Below are 19,464 nucleotides of genomic sequence, written 5' to 3' on the forward strand. Positions count from 1 at the left end.
CATGTCCCTAATTTACTGTACTATTATTTCCCCATAGTATAGAAGGAGATGCGCTATGACATAATTTCACTATATAACATGAATTTACATTTGTAGATTGTTCTTGCTCTCAAAACTACACTCAGCTCCACCACATTTCTTCTCTTATCTTACATGAATAGCCAGCCACTGGTATCCTTTGCTGCAACAAAACCTATTCCAGCAAATCACACAATTTCACTCCACAGGAGGCATTTTTCTTTTCCAGGAAGCCAGAATGAACTCCAGGAGAGAAGCTGGAAAAAGGTAAAATCCAAGTTTCTTTTCCCTGCACTGTCAGAAAAGTAGCAGCTTGCTGAATCTTTCCTTTTCATCTTTCCCTCATTCTTCTATTAATAGTGGGAAAGATTGATATTTCTCTGACATGTGACTACTCTTCCTGATACATTTTTGAAGATTAGGGAGATGTTCAGACCAGCAGTTCTAGTAAATGGGTAGGGCTGGTTCTACTGCAGACCACTGCAAAGCATGTATCCCTGCTATTGTGAGACAGCACAACCAAGGAAAAGCCCTCCCACCTGAACAAAAACCAAGTCAGGTAATACTGGATGAAGGGAAAGGAAATGAACATGGTTCTGCAAAGCAGCAGCAGTCCTATGCAGAAGGAAAAAGCAGGAATCATCAAGAAGCCTGCATATATGATAGGAAAACTGAAAAATAAAAACTGCACAAAAAAAGGATTGTAGTAGTCTGAAATACTAAAAATTCAGCAAACTATTTCCCTGATCAAAATCTGTGATTGTTCAGAATGCAGTCATCCCAAAAAAACGTCAATAAATTATCATGCATCTTCGCAAAAAGTCTAGAAAACTGGTCAGCAAAGCTTAGAGAAAGTCCTATGTATTTTCTCCTTTGGATAAGCCACCTACACTAAACTTTATTTTCTCCAATCCAAAAGCTATTCTCTCCCACCTCCTCCAAATTAATTTTGGTTCTTTAAAGGATTTAACTTCTAGGAGTCCTTTTTACAGTCATGGTTTGGTAAGAATACAAGTTACATGTTTGGTAAGAATACAAGTGACAAAAACTGGATCTGCACACAGAAAGCTGGGAATTCGAACTAGAATACAGAGAGCAGCAGGAATGCCCCAGCTGACTTACGCTGCAGTGACATACATCGGTGCTATAACAGCTTAGAACCTATATTAGCAAAAATCACAGTACAAAGAAGTCATGTGCATTGCCTCAGTCCTTCACCATACTTTGCTGGTGTGCATTTAATCACTCAAATTTTCTTTCACAGATCTTTAAACTGCTAGAAAGCATTTAGACCTCTGTTGTGCATGTGAACATACGAAAAGAAAAATATTTGGGATAGGTGGTTCTCATCCCTGGAACTGTAGCCTTGTCCCTCTTGGAAGGAATGAAATGAGGACTCTTGTTCAGTCAACACAAATCACATCCTCAATATCCAATTCTGTACTCAGCACACAGACCATCCATGGGTCCCCCTGCCCTCCCATGTCACGCACACCCCCAAGGATGCTTGAGATGCATGTCTTGCCTGTGCCTTTGGGAATATTGGTGGAGTTGAGCAGCCTGACCCCAGGAGAGCTCCAGTCTGCTCTGCCCAAACTTCTTCTCTTGTAGTTTATACCACAATAAAATGCACGAAAGTATCACAGTCCATTTAGAATATTCCACTTTGTGACATCCTTGTAAGAGCTGCACAACTGGGCTACAGGCAGGTTTGAAACCAACTTTTTTTCATCTGTCCCACAAAACAGACAAATCTATACGGATTTACCAGGGTAAAACCTTAGGTGGCTGCAGTAAGCCTCAACTCTTTGCCTAAGGCTGAATATAACCACAAAGTGCATTAAGGGCAAAGATCCCTGAAGCTGAAATCTCGCAGGCTTTGGGCAGGATGTGGACCTACTCTGCCAGCATGCTGCCCAGCACAGCATGTCTTCCGGCCTGCGAGGAGAAAGAGAAAGGAAGCGACACTGCATCCACATTCCTCTTCCCTTTCATTGCCTGCCGTGTGAGACCAGTGTGCAGGATGAACAGATGTATGCAGAAGAAAGCAGTAGGAAGAATGCTTTTTATGTACCTTACAGACTTCAGAGAATAAACTGCAACCTGTTTCTGCTCGCAGGCAACATGGTCCCACAAGAACTGACAAACATCACCTACAACAGCTCTTTATGTACACAAAATTAACTCCTACTTTCTTCCAGGGAACATGACCCTGGTACAAGATTCGTTCTGCAAATACAAAAAAACTTCCCAGTTAAAAACTTTTAAAAATGTAGTTTATTCTTCTACTACAGCACTCTGAAGGAATATGAAGGGCTCAGCAAGCCAGACCACAGTGCTAGCTGCTGAGTGTTCAGAGAATATACAATAAAAGAATCTGAAACATGATAACAGAGCTGCTCCAAAAGAAAAAGGAAAATCCTAAAACGCAAAAAAGGGCAGAAGTGTGTAGGAAAGACAGGCCTGATTATCCTCTACATTACATCAGAAAAAAAAATGCCACTGAAGACAGTATAGTTATTCCAGAAAGAAATCGGGACACTTGAGATGATATACAGCCTGGGACTGCAAATCAAATACTCTCCAGCCCATTAGGCAAGGCTGCGGTTATCTTTGGCTTCTTTATAACATACAGGCACTGGGATATAATCAATTTACCAGAGGGAGACAATCCATTGTACTTATCGAGAACCAGCCCACATTCAGCTGGCAAACAGCCCATGGCACAGCAGAGATGGGTGGAAGGGGCTCTGAAGCAGAAGCAGGATGTTGAGAAGCGGAATGCTTGGGAGTGGGAGCCCACACCTCAAAGGTCCAGGGTGGGGAATAAGGGCAGATAAAGCAACAATAATCCTCACCCTCTAAAACTGGGTGGCCACAGCCAAATTATTAAGCACACTGACCAGTTAATGAACATATGGCTTTTTCTTGGCCAGTGCTAACTGTGCTGAGCAACTGTCTGGGAGAAAGTTGGCCTGAAACAGTGCCAGGACCATTCAAACAATTTACTGGCTTAGTTTACCAGGCGAGATGCAGCCTGCAACATGCAAGTCCAGAGCACCTCCCGCACACTTTCTTAGAAATGACTGTTTGGGTAAGGACTCTGGATTTCCCAGTAATTAAAAATGAGTCACAAAATTTCCCCTCCTACTATTTTTTTTTTTCTTAGATTTTCTTACACCCTAAACACACAGAAATTATACTGCAAGATGCTTGGAGCATGTTTGTCCTTGTTCCACAAAGCACTAAGCTCAAATACTGTACTCTTTAGACAAGGAAAACTAAATGAAGTCACTTAAGAGGAGAGGGCCAACATCACCTTCGCTCTGCCACTTTGCACTAATCCTACACAGATGAACAGCCAAATACTTGAAAATGATGGTTTATATTTCTGACACCTAAACCCACACGGCACCTTCTCACCCAATTATTCCAGGAGCTGCATGCATATTCATTTTCCTTCCATATCTGCAAAAAAACTTCTCTCTCCACCTATCCACCCTAATATAAAGGGTGTTCTACTCAAAAGTGTTGCTGCACTGCCACTGCTGCAGCAGCCCAGGACCTGGGTTGTGAAGGTAAAACCTTCTCTGGTCAGGACCAGACCCTTTTTTCAACACTGATTCATTTACAAAAGTTATTTTATTGAACTTAAAACAGGACCTGCTTAGAGGACCTGCTTAGAGGAGATCCATTCATAACAAGCCCAATAAACCTCTCTCACACAGCCAGCACAGTTAGCCAGGGCTGCCTCACTGCTGGGGCCATGGGTACTGCAGCAATGGGCAGAGCAGGGGAGGAGGCAACAGGAGAACACTGCTCCTCACAGACAGACATTGACAAGCTCAAATACAGATTTCCTGAAGTGCCCCATTGAAATCTGTGCCACTGAGCTTCAGCTCTTCAGGTGGGCATTCCTCATTAAGCAGTATTTTGAAATTGACTTTAAATGTTAGGGGTATCATAGCAAATATATCTCTATCTATCTATCTATCTATCTATCTATTTACCCCACAATCATCAAACAGGCATGTCTGACAGATTTCTGCAGATTTACAAGTTAATGCACTATTTTGAAATCCTATTTTGAACATTACTACCATTTAATTCAATTTTATGGCTACCACAGGAAGCAAGGTTAGGGAATTACATAGTCCAATGCACCACAGGAATTCTGGATTGCTCTGAACACTAATCAGATTTAAAAAAAAAAACAAATCAACAAACAAAAAACCCAACCCAACAAACAGAAACCTAAATAAACAGAAACCAACATTATTAAAAGTTAAATTTGAATCTGTAAACATTATAGTTTGCCACATTCTGCTTTGGCCATCCACTGACTTCACAGAAGTGTTTTAAGCATACGGTAAATTCTCATCACCTTAAAATGCTCCCCACTTCTTTTTCCTTTCCCATCTATTGCAGTCAAAACTGTCTCACCTTGAAGTACAGTGGTTTATGTAAAATTACATACAATGTATTTGCAGGTTCCTGAGAATTTAAGATGAAATCCAATTAAACATGGAGAAAATTGTTCATATAATACACAATAAACAGACTTAAATGGACGAGAACAACTCTTCTAATACAGACCTCCCCATGTATGCATTATTAGAAACAATTACAGTTTGTCCTATTGCTTTACGTAGTCACCAAGATTGGTGTTTTTTTCTCTTTTAATAAGGATGCAGGAAAAGAAAAGATTAAAAACGTGTCGTCCTTTGTTTTCCCAGAAGAAAACACAAGCAAGCCCTTCCTAGCATTCAGCCTTAAGGCAAAATTTTCATCTATCCAAAATCCTTACTAATTGTATTCCTTATGAAATGTTTACTAAATACTCATGTACTGAATACACCTTGTCCTCAGTGATATCCTTTTTGCTGAAGTGTAGGAGGGTCCTTGAAACTGAAGTTTTACATACATAAGAGGTAATACTTTATGGTACAGATTATCTCCAGTTTACCAGCTTTTTTTTTGGTCCAAATTTTGATATTTACTGGAAAATTACTGAAAACTTGTCAAACAAGAACAACAAAATTTTCCTTTTGTCATTTTTCCATTTCACTTACTTCACAAAAACCCAATTTTCTAAGGAGTTGATATACAGTATTACTATAACATTACGGTCTAATACTATAATAACAAGTTTGCTTGCAAAAGTTAGTCTACAGTGTAAAAGCCATATTAGAGGTAGTGAATTATCTGTATTTAAACATACAAAACAGGCATGATGATTAAATAGAGAGTATGTTCCTAGTGGATTCTTTCAGTTGCAGCCTTTTAAAATATTTGCAGCAAAATATTTATTGTAATTGTGGTAAATACTGTGCTCTTAACATCTCTAATAAAAAATAACAGCAGGATCAAATCTACAAAAGCACACAGAAGTTCTTGGTGGCTTTGAATCCAGAGGGATCATGTAATTAATAAGACCATATCTGACAAAGGACTATGTAATTTATATATAATGTAATACATGTGATAATGTGGAATTTAACATACACTTTACAATTATATGCTTGCCAAACCAGGTTATTTGAACAAATTTTTAAACAGCTGATGATGCAATCCAGCTGTACTGACAGAACATGGCTCATGTAACCTGGAATACTTCAGGCAGTTTAAGAACAAACTTCACTGTAGACTCTTTGGTTGTGGTCCCCTCACTTTTTAAAGGAAGCCCTTTTGGCAGGGATGAAGGAAAATTAAAAAGAACATTATTGGCATAAAATATTAAAAGGCAGGTTTTCTGAAGTCAGTTTCAGTGCATTTTAACTTTTTACTTTAAATTTCATTATGGGCAACATTTTGCTGAGCATTATCAGTGATGCAGAAGACCATGCTCATAGGAAAGTTCTGCAGCTCAAAGTATAAAATATGCTGATGATTTAACATCTTGCACAACCTAGCATTCCCCACATGGGGGTCAAATGCCAGGGTTCAGTTGGATTCACAAATACATCACCCTGAATCAAACAGAGCATCCCTAAATAGTAGCAGTCACTAACATACACTCATTACATTAATAAATTGCTCGCTAATGGGAGCAGTGACAAGTAAGATGTGCACTTAGTGGCCCTGTTTGCAGACCGCCCCCTGATGTCTGCATGCCCGCTTCTCTCTGGGTTATGTTCTAAAGGCTTCAAAGTGCATGAAGAAAACCTGCTCAGTGTTGTGAAATAAATCAAAGAGTGGCTGCTGAAAATTCCTAGAACGCTTCTGCCCTAATCTCCCGGACCAGAGAGTGGGCTTGCAGAATGCTAAACTTGCTTTTCAAAGAAGATCAAAGCAATATGAGCCACAATTAAAAACATGGGTGCAGGTGCACGCATGCGCAGGGGCAATGCAGAGGCAGCAAGAACCTCTTTTTAGTCATCCCTGAGTGGCTAACACTGACTTATCTAATCATTACACATGTGATTTGAAAGGACAGGAGACGTGTTTGTAAGGTACACAAAAACTGTCCGCCTTGATGTATAAAATGTGTTTTAATCACATACAATGTTGCATGAGATACACTGTTTCCATGAATTTTGAAAAACTCCTTAGCTACTAATTAAACCATCCTATAATTTTGTTGTTTAGTGATTCAAAGATCAATGAAGTTGCAATTGTGCATCTGCCCTTCTTAGTGGTACTGAGTCTTTCCACAGAGTTTAGTCTCCCAGAGCTCACTTGAACATGCTGAAGGCCAGCTGCTGCCTTACCACACACCTGAAGAACCAGGTACCTCTTCAAGCAGTATTGGGACATTTGACAGCTCATCAAGGGCACTGTAGAGATTTTATTTTCCTGCTTGCAAATTTTAAATGATATTAGCTGTTCTGCCTAAGACTGGTCACTTCTACATTCACTTACACAAGAAATACTCATATCAGTAGGTAGGCATGCTTACACAAGAACTGCTCATACTAGCAGGTGAGTGCCCAAGGGAGAATGACGTTGCATGACAGGCGCTACACCTTGGGTGCAGGGTGAGAGTTAGCAGCCAACCTACTTCCCTGACTATACGGTGTGTTTGTTTTCCCTTTCTCAAGCTGGTATTTCACTGCACAGACGAGAAGGGGGGAAGGGGAAGATGGGAAGGAAAAGAGGGGAAAAAAGAAAAGGAGCTGTGGGAAAAAAAACTCTTTAAAGTTCACAGGGTGACTAAGGAAGGAGTGAAACCCTGAATGAACTCTCTTGGCTGAACTGGGTTAGGATGAAAAATGCTTCTGCTAATGCTGAAAATTTAGGTCAGTCTTGTTTATGTGAAGATACAAACCATTGACATTTTGAGAAGCATGTGAATCAACGTAATATTTCAACGTTCCCTCTGAATCACACTGGGCCACCAGGCCCTTTCATACCCACCAATTTCTCCCCCTTCAAATAAGAAAAAAAAAATAATCTGAATTGTCACTTAAGCTGTAAGCAGCAACATATTTGAGTATTGCGTTTTAAGGTCTAGTGGCAGCAGCTGCTGAAATATTTCATATTTTTAAAATACACTGAGTTAACCGAGTACATACTTGGGAAACATTTAGCAGAAGGGAACAAAGTAGATACAATTTTGAAAGCTATCTGCTTTTTTCTTCTCCCATATTAATACGGGTTACATTATTCCCCTATGAGTACCAGAGAAGATGAGGAAAAAGATAATTGATGCTTTTCTGAGACCTAATTGATGTTATCCAAAACATGCATCATACCAGATATCCATTACATTTAACACAGCTCAACATAAGGCGATTTTGATGATGCGAATAGGGCTCAATCCTACTTCTCTTCAAATCCACATGAATAGTTTATTATACACAGAATGAGCCTCAGTGATTCATTTTGATAAAATGCTACTTAGCAGCATCAAAACTGCCTGAGTATTTTGTCTGCCTATACTGGGGCCTCCTACTGCTGCCATTGAAACAAATGGCAAAATTCCCATTTATTTCCACGGGAGGACAGCCAAGCCCTTAGAAACCTTTGTAGTTAAGGAAAAACATTTTTCCTCCCACTCATGACTACAGTTACCCTGAAAAACCAATGGAAATGGTTAAAAAGTCAGGTGGTCAGGACTGGGCCCAAAGGTCAGGAACAAAGAATATTAATACAGTCTTCCCACTGAAATACTGAGCAGCATCCTCAAAGCATTGTTGTTGCTTTAAACAGAAAATGCCACTCTCAGATCTAACCAAGAAGATTTTAAAATATATATAAATCTGGGAAGAAGATATGAAGCACACATTTCATTTAGTGTCTGGATTACGGATTCTTATTAAACAAACCAGAGCTCATTATAAAATCAATATCAACCACTATACTCCCAGGAGAAATGGCAAAAAAGGTCACTCCAAGAAATTCAAACAATTTTCCTGCTGGAAGGGCACGATTTTAATTACAGATACTATTAATTAGAGCTGTCAGTAGGAAGATTGTCCTGTTAATTATCACAAATTCAGTTTCAAGTGTGATTTTGGAACCTGGAGGGTTTTTTTTTAAATTAAGAATTCTTGTATTCACATTTAACAGAAGAAAAAGGCTGCCTATCCCTTCTGTGGTTTAAATAAGCCAACAGCAAGTTCCATATTGAAATCAAACAAAAATATTTATGGCCACAGCCTCTTTGGCCAACAAAACTGATCTGACAAACTGCTGGTTTTATCCTGCAGGACACTCCTTTTTTTTTTCCCCACTGGAAATGCTCTCTCTCTCTTGCTTTGTAAGTCAGTAAATTTGAAGATGTGAAGTAATTTAAAGATTTGGGTGTTGTTGTTTGTTTTTTTTAAGTAAACATTCAATTTAAACTGAAAACCAAAGCTATTCATGAAGATACTAAATGTGACAGAAATATTCATGTTTATCATTCTGTACTAAAATCTCCCTCGACTCAGTCTGTGGAGATGTATTTAGTACATCAGATCTTTAACGTGCAAGAGGTACAGACAGACCCAAACTTTGCAAGGAAGTATGAGTTTATTCCCGTATGACTCCCAGCTGCCAATTTGAATCTACCTCAGCTCCAGAATACAACAAGGCCACAATGCCTGATCCTAAGCAGAACTGGAAGGTAAAATAAAGCTTGACAGTAGAGTGCCATTAACAGGACCCTACGAGTGCACAGCACACAGGGATACTACAGCAACAATGTTTACACATTCTTGAATTCTTTTTCCTGGTCACACTCCAAGTATTTTGGGATAGCAGATCAGGGTTCTGTGGTTTATGGCCATAACACACGCATTACCACAACAGGAGTACACCAAGAAATAAGTGCCATAATCTAAAGCAAACTTTGGGAAGATGCAGAGTGTCTCTCCACCCAATACTTTTGAAACTGAAAGAGAAAGCCTGAGGTTTCTGATTTTTTTCAGGAAATCTGAGAGCACTGCTCCCATATTACTGGGTACACATCTGCTACCATTGTTCTCCCAGAACCAGTCCTGGTTTACCTCCCCATCTATCAGCATTAGATTTCATTTATCTGAATAATGGCAGAAGGTGGCAACAGATCGGGTCAAAGGCTCTTTTCATATCAGACCCTGAAGAAGTCGATTACTCAAAAAGAAAGACATCTTCAGATAACTGTGCAATCCATTCCTCATAAATGTTAAAGATTTTTTGTTATTAATAGTGGCAGGGGTGTCAGATTATGGATGTTAATGTTATTTTTTTTTCAGAGAATTTCAATGTGTTTTTTTTTGGTGGGTTTTTTTTTATGCTTCTAATTAGACACCCATTTACAGCAACTCCCCAAATAGCCAAGATTAATATCCAGCAGTAAAAAGCTGCTACAGCGAATCCCCGGGAATACGACTGGAGCCGGGCGGGGGAAGCAATATAGAGAACAAACCCACTCCCTCGGCTCCCAGTGGAAAAGGGTCCCCTCTGGCTCTGCCGGGCGCCCCGGGGGCGCAGGGCCGGAGGAGGGGGAGGAAGAGACGGAGAAGGAGGAAGAGAAGAGCTCGGTCCTTACCTGATAAGCAGCGGTAGCGTCGGAACCGGCGTCGCCCCCAAGGGCCGAGAGCTTCTCCTTCAGCCGGCGGTGAGCGCGGTGCCGGAGGCAATAGGCGATCCCCGAGGCGGCCAAGACCCCGACGATGCAAGCGAGGGAGAGGAGGGTGAGGAGAAGGAATTTGGCGGACTCTGCCTCTTCCCTGCGCTGCGAGAGCGGCGGGACGTTGCTTTTCTGCAGGGGAGGAGAGAGAGGCAGCGCCTGAGTTGCGCGGTGGCGGAGAAGCGCGGAGCCCCCGTCGGGGGGAAGCACCGGGCAGCGCTAACTTTGAGACAAGGATGGAAGCAAACGGAGGGGCAGGGACAGCAGTGCGGACATGCCCCCCTCCATCCCATCCCCTCCCCGCCCCGCGGCTTGCATTCAACTACCGAAAGGCGGAGGCGGGCGCACTGGCTGCGCGCAAGCACCGCGGCGCGCCCCGCAGCTCCGTATCCAGGGCCAGAAGCTGTCAGGGGGCAGCGAGGGAAAATCCCTTTTATGTTTTTCTTTGAGTGAAAAATAAAACACGGAACGAAGAGAGAGAACAAGAAAGTAGGTGGCAGTCCTTCCTTTTGTCTGTTGTAGAAGGAAAAGGATTAAAAAAAAGCCCGATAGTTCCAAACTCCTCCAGATTACTATTTTTTTTTTTGCAGCAATAGGAGAGAATCCTTCTTGTGCATTTCACTCGTCTCCATGTGCTAAAAAGTTGTACAATAATTTCCCCTCATTAGCTTCATTATAAGCTATATTAGCAACAATTAAAAACGCAACATGAAAATGAAAAGACCAGGCGCGCAAATTGCAGCAAGACTCATTTGGCCTGCATTCCCCCTTTCACAATTACCAGGGAAATGAATTGAAAAGCACGCCCCTGCCTCAGTCCTGGTTGCTACAAGATGAGAACAATTAGCAAACTCCTTTCCACCACCTAATTTCGCGTGGTAACAAAATGGATTTTTCCCCATGAATGCCTAGCCGGCCTATTCATTATCTCTCCTCTATTAGTAATTTTCTGCTCCGTATTCAGCTAGCCAGCTCTTAATTTCCTCCTGTCTTGCAGTGTACACAGTGGCTCTTATGTCAGGCCCGGTCCATTTTTATCTTGTAATCATAAAGGCCACCAAAGCAATTATCGCTGGTCTTGACTGTAAAAGCTTGTCATTAATTAGCCTCCTTGCCTTCAGTGCTGCGGATTAGCCGGGGCTGAGGCTGAGTTAATGGAAATGCAGGTTCAGGAAGGCTCTCGGATTTGCTTGCCTGGATGCGCCCGGCAGAGGAGGAGGATTGCCGGGTTTGTAAACCCCGGGCGGCGGGGGGCGGGTGCGGAACTCGCCGAGGCCGGCCATGGGCCGCCCGCGACCGCGCAGCCACCGCCGGACCCGCCGCCTCTCTCCTTCCTCCCTCCCCTAAACAGCGGCCGGCCCCTCCTCCAAATCCCAACAGCCACCAGGAGAACGGGGCTGCCCCCACCCCAGCTCCTCCGCCCAGCCCCGGGGGGCTCCGGGGCCGCCTCCCCGCATCCTCCCTATTGCTCTGCGATGCCCCAGCCAACTACCTGCCCCATCCGCACCGGGGGAAGAGAGGTCCCGGCCTGCACCGGGCGGGGAAAAGGAACTGGGGAGGTGGCAGCACCGACGGCCGCCGCAGCCAGCTCGCAGCTCCCGCCGCCTCGGCCCTGGGGGCCCGGGGAGTAAAGGGCTGCTGCGTTCTGCCATTAGCATCTTCGTGAAAGGCCGCTGGCCCCGTGGGGCCAGAGGTCGCAATCTGCATCTAAAAAGGCAGCTCCAGCCAAAGTGCCGGCGCCCCCTCCCCGAGCGCTGCGCCCCGGGACGTTAATCCGCTTCGCCGCGGTGTTTGGCCTCCCATCAGAGAGGCAGGGACAAGTCCCCGTTCCCCCTCCCCGGGACCCCCGGACCCCCCACGGGCCGGCCCCGCTCTCTGAGCGGCCAGAGAGGTCCCCGACTGCCTCCTTCTCCCGCTTCGGCCCCGGGGGCGCACAGAGGCACCGCTGCCAGGAAGGAAGAGTCTGGCGGGGGCAGTTTCGGGAGCTGCTCCTGAATCTCTTGATTCTGTTTTCGCAACCACGGTTTTAAACGATTTTCCTTCTCCTGTTGCCGTGTGAAAGAGCCGCACAAGCACCCGGGGAACGGGCTATGCGAGGGAAACAATGAAAATGATGGGAGCGAAGTGCTGTCAAATGCCCTGAGTAAACACGGGGGAGAGAAAGAGCGCGCTGTCCTTTCTCCCTCCTTTAGTTACAGAGGTTTTAGATGTTGCTTCCAACTTTGCCCCACAGTTTTCCCCACACAGCCGGGGTACCAGCCGCGGAGCTGGCTGCCCTTAACAAAAGATGCTTTTGCCAATATATACCCCGCCCGTCCCCAGTGCTGCACCTGGTAATGTGAAACGCGGGAAAGAGTAGAAACCTTCCTTGGGGTGTTTGGCATTGCTTACACCTCGGTAAGCGTCTTCCGTGGGGAGCCAGTGTAGCTGTGTCCCCAGTTATGGGCTCCAGGCCGTCGAGGGCTCGCAAAACCCTTGCACGTCTGGAAGGACCAGCATCAACACCTGCCGACCCTCCGTGCCCTGGGAAGGGATGGCGACCCCGCAGAGAGAGGGAAGGGGTGAAGGGCCATTACCGCAGCCTGTGCGGCCGCCCGCCCTACCCGCCCCGTCGGAGCTGCTGATAGGGAAGGGTGAGGGGCTCTGCCGCGGGGCCGCCGGCCTTTGTCCCCGCTCCTTCCACACCCCGCTTCTCGGGGAAGCACCTCCGGAGCCGCAGCCGTCGGGGCCCGGAGAGATCCGCTCTCCTCTCCCTGCCTTCGGGCGCAATTAGTACTTAGGGGCACGCCGGCTAGCCCCATCGCCCACACACCCCACCCCCCACGTCCCCCGCGGCTACCGGGAAATACCCTGGCACTGGTGTCTGTGGATAAGCCTCTGACTAAAGCCGACGGCGAAGCCCCGCCGCCCGGCTCCGGGCTGTCACCGGCGGTGCTCCCGGGCTCCGGGCTGGAGATCCCCGGCGCCGCGGAGGGCAGCGGGGCACTCCACCCCTCCAGGAGCGCCCCATCAGGAAACAGCCCCCACTGCCCCCAACTCAGCTGGAGAAACCCACTGCCCTTTTATCCTGCCGGATAGCTGACCAAACACAGAATTAGGAAACGTGTAAAATTTAATGCGACGAGTTAGTCACCAGCCCCCTGCTTCTTGCCCCCTTCCCTCCCCAGCCAGGAGCACAGATTTCCCCATCTCAACTAAACCCCTGATTCTTCTCTGCAGTAAGGCCCCAGCCTGAAACGGATCCCAGGGTTAATTAGAGGCGTCCTGTCAGACTTGACTTCAAATTGAAAGAAAAATGTTTAAATATTTATGAATTTGACATTTACAGTCGGATGTCTTTTAAAGCAGAGCACCTCTCCTTGTGCTGGCTGGGGCTGCCATGGTGCCTGTTCCTGGGGTGGAAGGGGAACAATAGCTATTGCATAAAAAGAAAAACAAATCACCTTCTCCTCCTCAACCCCAAGGCTTAAATAAATAGACCACATAAATTACACATAATTAAATATTAAACTCAGCTACATGTAACTATGCATTTTAAAAACTTTATGTAATAGAAAATATTGACACTTCTCTGAATGATTGTCTCATTGGAAAACTGTGTAGTATCAGAGTCCCAGTGAAGGAAAACAACTAATTCCTACATGATGGCTTATGAAGTGATTCTAACAGAGGATTTGGAGATGTTCAGCCAGACTTGACTTGCTTTGAAATAGCCTGGTCTGAGCTTAAATGCTAGGAGGCGAAGATTTCCCCTGTCTCAGAACAACATTACACCTACTACTTACACTCAACAGTGTTTGTCTCAACTATGCCACTTCTATGGAGGTTTGTGGTTGGGGGGTGTTCCGGTTTTTGTTTTTTTGTTTGTGGAGTTTATGAAGAAGGAAGAAAAAATGCTTAAGATCTGATCTCATGTAGGCTTTCCCAGTCCCTCGACAGAACACATTCTATATACACCCAAAAGTGAGTCAGTAACTACAGCAGCCATAACACTGGAGTCACAAATCACTGTTCTAATCAAAGAGCAGCGTCCCGTTCCGCGGTGTCATCCCATGATGCAGCAGAACAGCCGACATTTCAAACAAATCCCAGGCAAATGTCAGTAAATATTTAATGTACGCTTTCATGTAAATAAGTTCTCACACCTATGTGGCAAGTGTGGGAGAAAGTCTTTGTAAGAGCAGAGAGGAGCTCCCCATTCAATGGTGTGAAAGCTCACCTTCCAGATGCCTCAGCAGAATTACACTTCATTATTTCCTTTAGGACATGGGGCCTGATTCTGGTCCTTGCTGAAGCAAAACTCTAACTGAAGTTGAGGTTTTGTTTTGCTTCATAAATTAAAAAAGATATTCCCAATTTACAACCCACTTTGCCTCTTACTTCACCAGACCTCGCTTCCAGCTTGCAAAGGAAAAATCACTGCAATTCATTTTTAAGCAACCTGACATTCTATTTTTTTGCAATTTTTTGTACACCTTGATTTTTACATTTATATTACACAGTTTTGTTTCTGAGCGATAACAAAAAAATGCTAATTTCTTAGTAAACATGGGCGAAAAGAGGAACTTCTGAATACGATTTGTTTCAAAATATTAGAACGTTAAAAAACTCAAGAAGTGCTATTTTTAATTTGAAATTCACTATAGAATCTAATAAATGAGAGAAGTGAGGCGGAAATAATCATGTATTAATTCTGTGCATTACAAAATCTTTTCAGAAGCTATTATCAGAGCAAGAGGCATTGTGGTTTGGATTCAGGGTGGGAGAAATCCTTTGTGCAACTGAAAGCTATTGTTCCTCTGTGCAGATGAAATTGTACTTGCAAATCTGCCATTCAAGGAAGGGAAAAAAGTACCTAGGCAGAAGAAAAGAATTCTACAAGAAAATCATTATTCTTAAAAATAAACTTCACTAAAATAAGTTTTAGTTCATTGGGTTTTTTGTGGGTTTTCTGATTTTTTTAAGAGGATCCTTTGCTAACAGTCACATCCACTGACATTAAAACAAGCCAGAAAGGATATATGCATTATTTCCTTAACACAGAAAGCATGGAGAAAGGGATGTGTGTGGGTGTGTATGGATATATATATGATATGTATTTTTATATATACACACACACATCGGTGTGTGTCTGCTTGCTAAAATAAATCTAAACTTAAAATCACTTCCAGTAATTTCCCTCTGTAAGGTTACCTGAGAGATAGGTACACATTAGGCTGGTTAAGTTTTGATAGGTTACTAGAAAACCAAACAGTTTACATCAGGAGGAGCCTGGCTATCCTAACCTGCCCCCAGGAAACATACAGTTATGACTTTTTCCCTTTAGTAAAGTAAGGAAGCAAACAGAAGGGGAAGTAGCATCTCCCTTGGTTTTGGTTCCTGCTTCTCCTTCCCTGCTTTGTGCTCCAGGTCAGGTTAGGCTGGGGCAGCAGGGCCTGGGGATGTTCACCTTCCATGAATAAAATGTTCCTTGTGTTCAGCACAGCACCCCTGAGCTGTGCAGTCTGGGCTACTTGTTGGTGGTTTAAGGTACTATCTTTAGAGTTAGTAAGAGATTTCTGGGGCTGCTATCACCTGGCTCCCTCTTCACTCCCCTCTCTGAAAACTCACTTGATGCCAGGATCACTTTCAGCAGACATCAGTTCATTACCTGAAATGAGGTCAATTTAACGCTTTTACTCGGGAGGATGAAATCGGATGGGAAGATACTTTTTGCTTCTTTTAGGGGTCGGAAAGATTACACAAATTGACAAACACAAAAGGCAGATGGATTTCTGGGAACTGCAGCTTATTCAAATCACTGAGAAAGGTCACTGCAAGAGCCACAGATCTATTCATCTGTAGGGGTACAATGATCTTTCCACAACCTTCAACACCACAAAGCACTCTGGAGCGTCTCTATACCTTTTAGTAGGATTAATACTGTGAACAATGACTGAATACAATCAAGAATTCAGTGAGTTCAAAGATCCCTTGATCAATGGTAGATATTTTTTTTTTCTGGCTTCCTAAAGGCAAACAGAACTGAAGTTTCTTGTTAGAGTTACAAGAAATTGTAGCTATTATCCTGAATCCCACTACAAGGTGATGCTGAAAGGCCAGGATGTCCAAGAACCCCAGAGAAGTTTGTGGTGCAGAAAGAATAAGGTTGCAAAGAGGAAATTTAAAGAGCTTCAAGATTATCCTTAGGATCTGGGTATTCTTTTAAGTCAGTTTTTAGTTAAAGACTACAGCACAAAAGCCTACAGCATCACTGAGATGCTGTAGGGATAACACACAACTCAGGAAACCGGACAGCTGTATCCATGCCTGTGAAGGAGGTAGGTGAGTTGGAGATGGAGTAGCATAGCCTGTCCTGCCCAAAGCCGCACATCAAGCCTCTGGGGTGGCAACAAGAAGAGGAGGGCACGGAGACACCACCGCAGTGAAGAACCTTCCATTCCCGTTTCTAAGGACTCAGAAGCGACCAGAGGAAAGCAGAATGGAAGCAGCAGGAAGTGGGTTTCCTCCTCTGCCCGGACTTTATGAGCCAGAGTGAAACAGATAAATAGAGGGACTCAGCTTGTCCAAGTCACAGTGTTAGAGCCTGAGCCAAGAGGACGGTCAGCGATAGCCAAGCTTAACCGAGTATCTTCAGCAAGCAAGAGAAACACAAGCCGTAGTGCCAGCGCTGATCTAATGCTGATGCTGAAGGCACATAATTTAGGGATTAGATAAAAAGCCCTTAGAGTCGAGCGCCAGCAAGCCGGCCGCCTCTCTGTACCGCGCTTGCGGAGCTGCCTCCCCTGCTCGCAGGTTCGGTCCGGGTCCGCGGCTCCGAAGCCGCCCGGCCAGGGGATGGGGCTCCGGCCGCAGCCACCGTGCCCCGCCTTAGGAGGGGGGCCCGTCCCCGGGGCCCCGATCTGGCAGCGGGACGAGGGGACAGAGAAGGGTCCTTTCCCTGCCGCCCCTCTCCTGTCAGACGGACCCGAGGCCGGCCCGGCACAGCTCAAGGAAACCTGGGGCACCGCTTGGCCGGGGGGTCCCGGTGCTTTCGGAGGCGCGGCCGCGGGGCGGGGAGGAGGCGAAGTAGTCCTCCGTACCTCTCTCCCTGCGCCCCTCCCGCCGCCCGCGCTGCTTCGTGGAGACCCGGACCGGCCTGGACCGATGGGGAAGGTTGGGGGGAATGCGGCAGCAGCGGCTGTTCCCCTTTCCGCCTCCCCCATCCCGCTTCTCTCTCCAGCGACACGCACACGGTATCAGTCTGGCCACCCCGAAGGACGGCGCTCCCCCACCCTGTCCTCCGCCGCATTTACCTGATGCCATGGCGCCGCAGTCGGCGAGCGGGACGGGCTCCTCCCCGGGAGGGCTCAGCGCACCTCGGTGGGCTCTAGCAATCCTCCTCCGGTGCCAAAACTTCCCCCTCTCCCCCCATCCCCTCCTCAGCGAAGACAAAGACGGCGGCAGGCACAAGCGCTCCTCGCAGCCCGCAGCCGTCTCCCGGCGGCGTGGGGGGAGCCGGCGGCCCGGTGGCCCCCGCGGGGCGCGGGCGAGGGCGGCGGATGCAGGCGCGCCCGGGCGCTGCCCTCCTTATATCGGGCCGCTCGCAGCCCCTGCCGGCTGCCGCACATGGCCCATCCACCGGTTGCTATAGCGATGCCTCCCCTCCACATGTTGCTGGCAGCAATTGGCTAAGGAGGTCTGGGCTGCTGAGAAACCCTTCGCCGGAGTGAGGCGATGAATGGACACGGGCTGTGTCACTCATTTGGAAAAGCTGTTTGGGGTTTCTGTTGTGGATGTGTGCGAGGGTTTTTTTGGGTTCCTTTTTTTTTATTGTTGTTGTTGATTTTGACTCCCCCTCCTTTCTTTTTTTCTTTTCCTTTTATTTTTCCCCCCCTTTCTTTCTTTTTTTGTTGCCATTCTCGAAAGATGGAAGCGGAAGTTACAACAATAACGGAAAGCCAAAAATAAAATCAAACAAGGACAGCAAGGAAAACCTAAAGATTATTTGCGTGACAATACAGCAAAGAAGCCCGCAACGTTTCTTCCTGAGAAGACTTTCCTCCGTGAAGAAACCAAAACCGAACAACCCATACACGGCCAAGCAAAGGACGACCAAACTTTTCCCCTCCCGTCCTTGTTCTCCCAATAACACACGATATTGGGAAGAAGCCGTGTGCTGCAGCCAGCCACGGGACAGTGCCGGAGCTCGGCTAGATAAATCACTGCAGACACCGCTGAGAGGGGGGCCGGTGCGGGCGAGCGGGGCCGTGCTGTGCCCCGCGCTGCCCAGCCCCAAGTCCCCGTTAAAGCCGCTTTTCCGCGCAGGTGCCTGGGGCAGCGCAGAGCCTTATAACGAAACGGATCCCGCAGTCTTCGCCGCCTCCCCCTAATTACAGCACGCCGTAGGCAAACACGTTGCGGGAGCACCCAAGGCATCTGTCCGCGGAGTGCCCCGGTGGTGGAGCTGGACGACAACCGGGAGGGGGGTGTGGTAGTTGCCGAGTGCGGGTGACAAGTCATTGGGAGGACTCCCTAACCCACAGCCCCCGATGAAGCTCCCTCCCGCTTCCCTCTTCCCATTGTTTTCAGTTGCCACTACGGCTGGGGATGGCGGCCAGGACCGAGCCGGTCCTCTTCTGTACCGGTGTGAGGCAACCCCCTTTTTTCTCTTTCCCTTCCCTCCCCACGTGTTCGGACGGCAGCAGCCCCTGCGCGGCCCCCCGGGCAAAACTCTCGAGAGAGCTGTAAACTGGGGAGGGGGAGCTGCCCCTCGCACCCCCCGCGACGGTATCTCCCCGCCCATTCCCAGCCGCTGGCGGCCCCGGCTGGACGATACGGAGGGGACGGCATGTGGGGTTGGGATGGGATGGGCAGGCCGGGCCCTCCCCCACAGCCCCGCCGCACCGGCAGCCGACGGGAGCACGGCCCGCTGCAGCCCGCCCGGCTCCAGAGGGAGCAGGTGGCTCGCTCTCCGCGGCTGTCCCGGTGACCCGGCACCAGCGCCGTGTAGATGTTCCTTTTATTCCCCTCTTCTTCCCCTCGCCCCCGACCGTAGTCATCCTGTCCGGGAAGTCAAAGAAGGGCAAGGGCAGCCTGTGTCTTCAGAGCATCTCCTCCCTCCCCCGGAGCGACACCTCACTTAAACCTATAGGACAGCACCAAAAGTGTCATCACCACCCACCGCACCGGGCCGTTCTGCCACGCTTAGAAAGCGCAGAGTAGTTGTGCCATAGGGTCACAGACACACACCCGCACCTCCTCTCCACCTTTCAGGGCGAGGAAGATGCTGTCTACACCAACCCCGTTTCTGAGAATAAAACTGGGAGAGGAGGTAGTCCGCACACTCCTACCTGGCTTCTGCTCGTGGGAAATCCTTCACGTTCCCATAGATTAACGCAAACCTGGCTTCTCCAAACATTTAATCAGCT

The 19,464-nt window shown here is 46.7% G+C and overlaps 1 protein-coding gene across 1 annotated transcript in view; it reads right to left on the reverse strand.

The window, feature by feature from the left end:
• Positions 1 to 19,464, reverse strand: part of PTPRN2 (protein tyrosine phosphatase receptor type N2) — a 659,546-nt gene that overhangs the window by 94,228 nt on the left and 545,854 nt on the right. The window contains exon 13 of the mRNA XM_031042861.2: positions 9,974 to 10,186. Coding sequence (XP_030898721.2) covers positions 9,974 to 10,186 — 213 coding nt within the window. The remainder of the gene's footprint in view (positions 1 to 9,973; positions 10,187 to 19,464) is intronic.

This window comes from Melopsittacus undulatus, chromosome 1 (assembly GCF_012275295.1).
Source record: "Melopsittacus undulatus isolate bMelUnd1 chromosome 1, bMelUnd1.mat.Z, whole genome shotgun sequence".
In the NCBI taxonomy this organism is placed as follows: domain Eukaryota; kingdom Metazoa; phylum Chordata; class Aves; order Psittaciformes; family Psittaculidae; genus Melopsittacus; species Melopsittacus undulatus.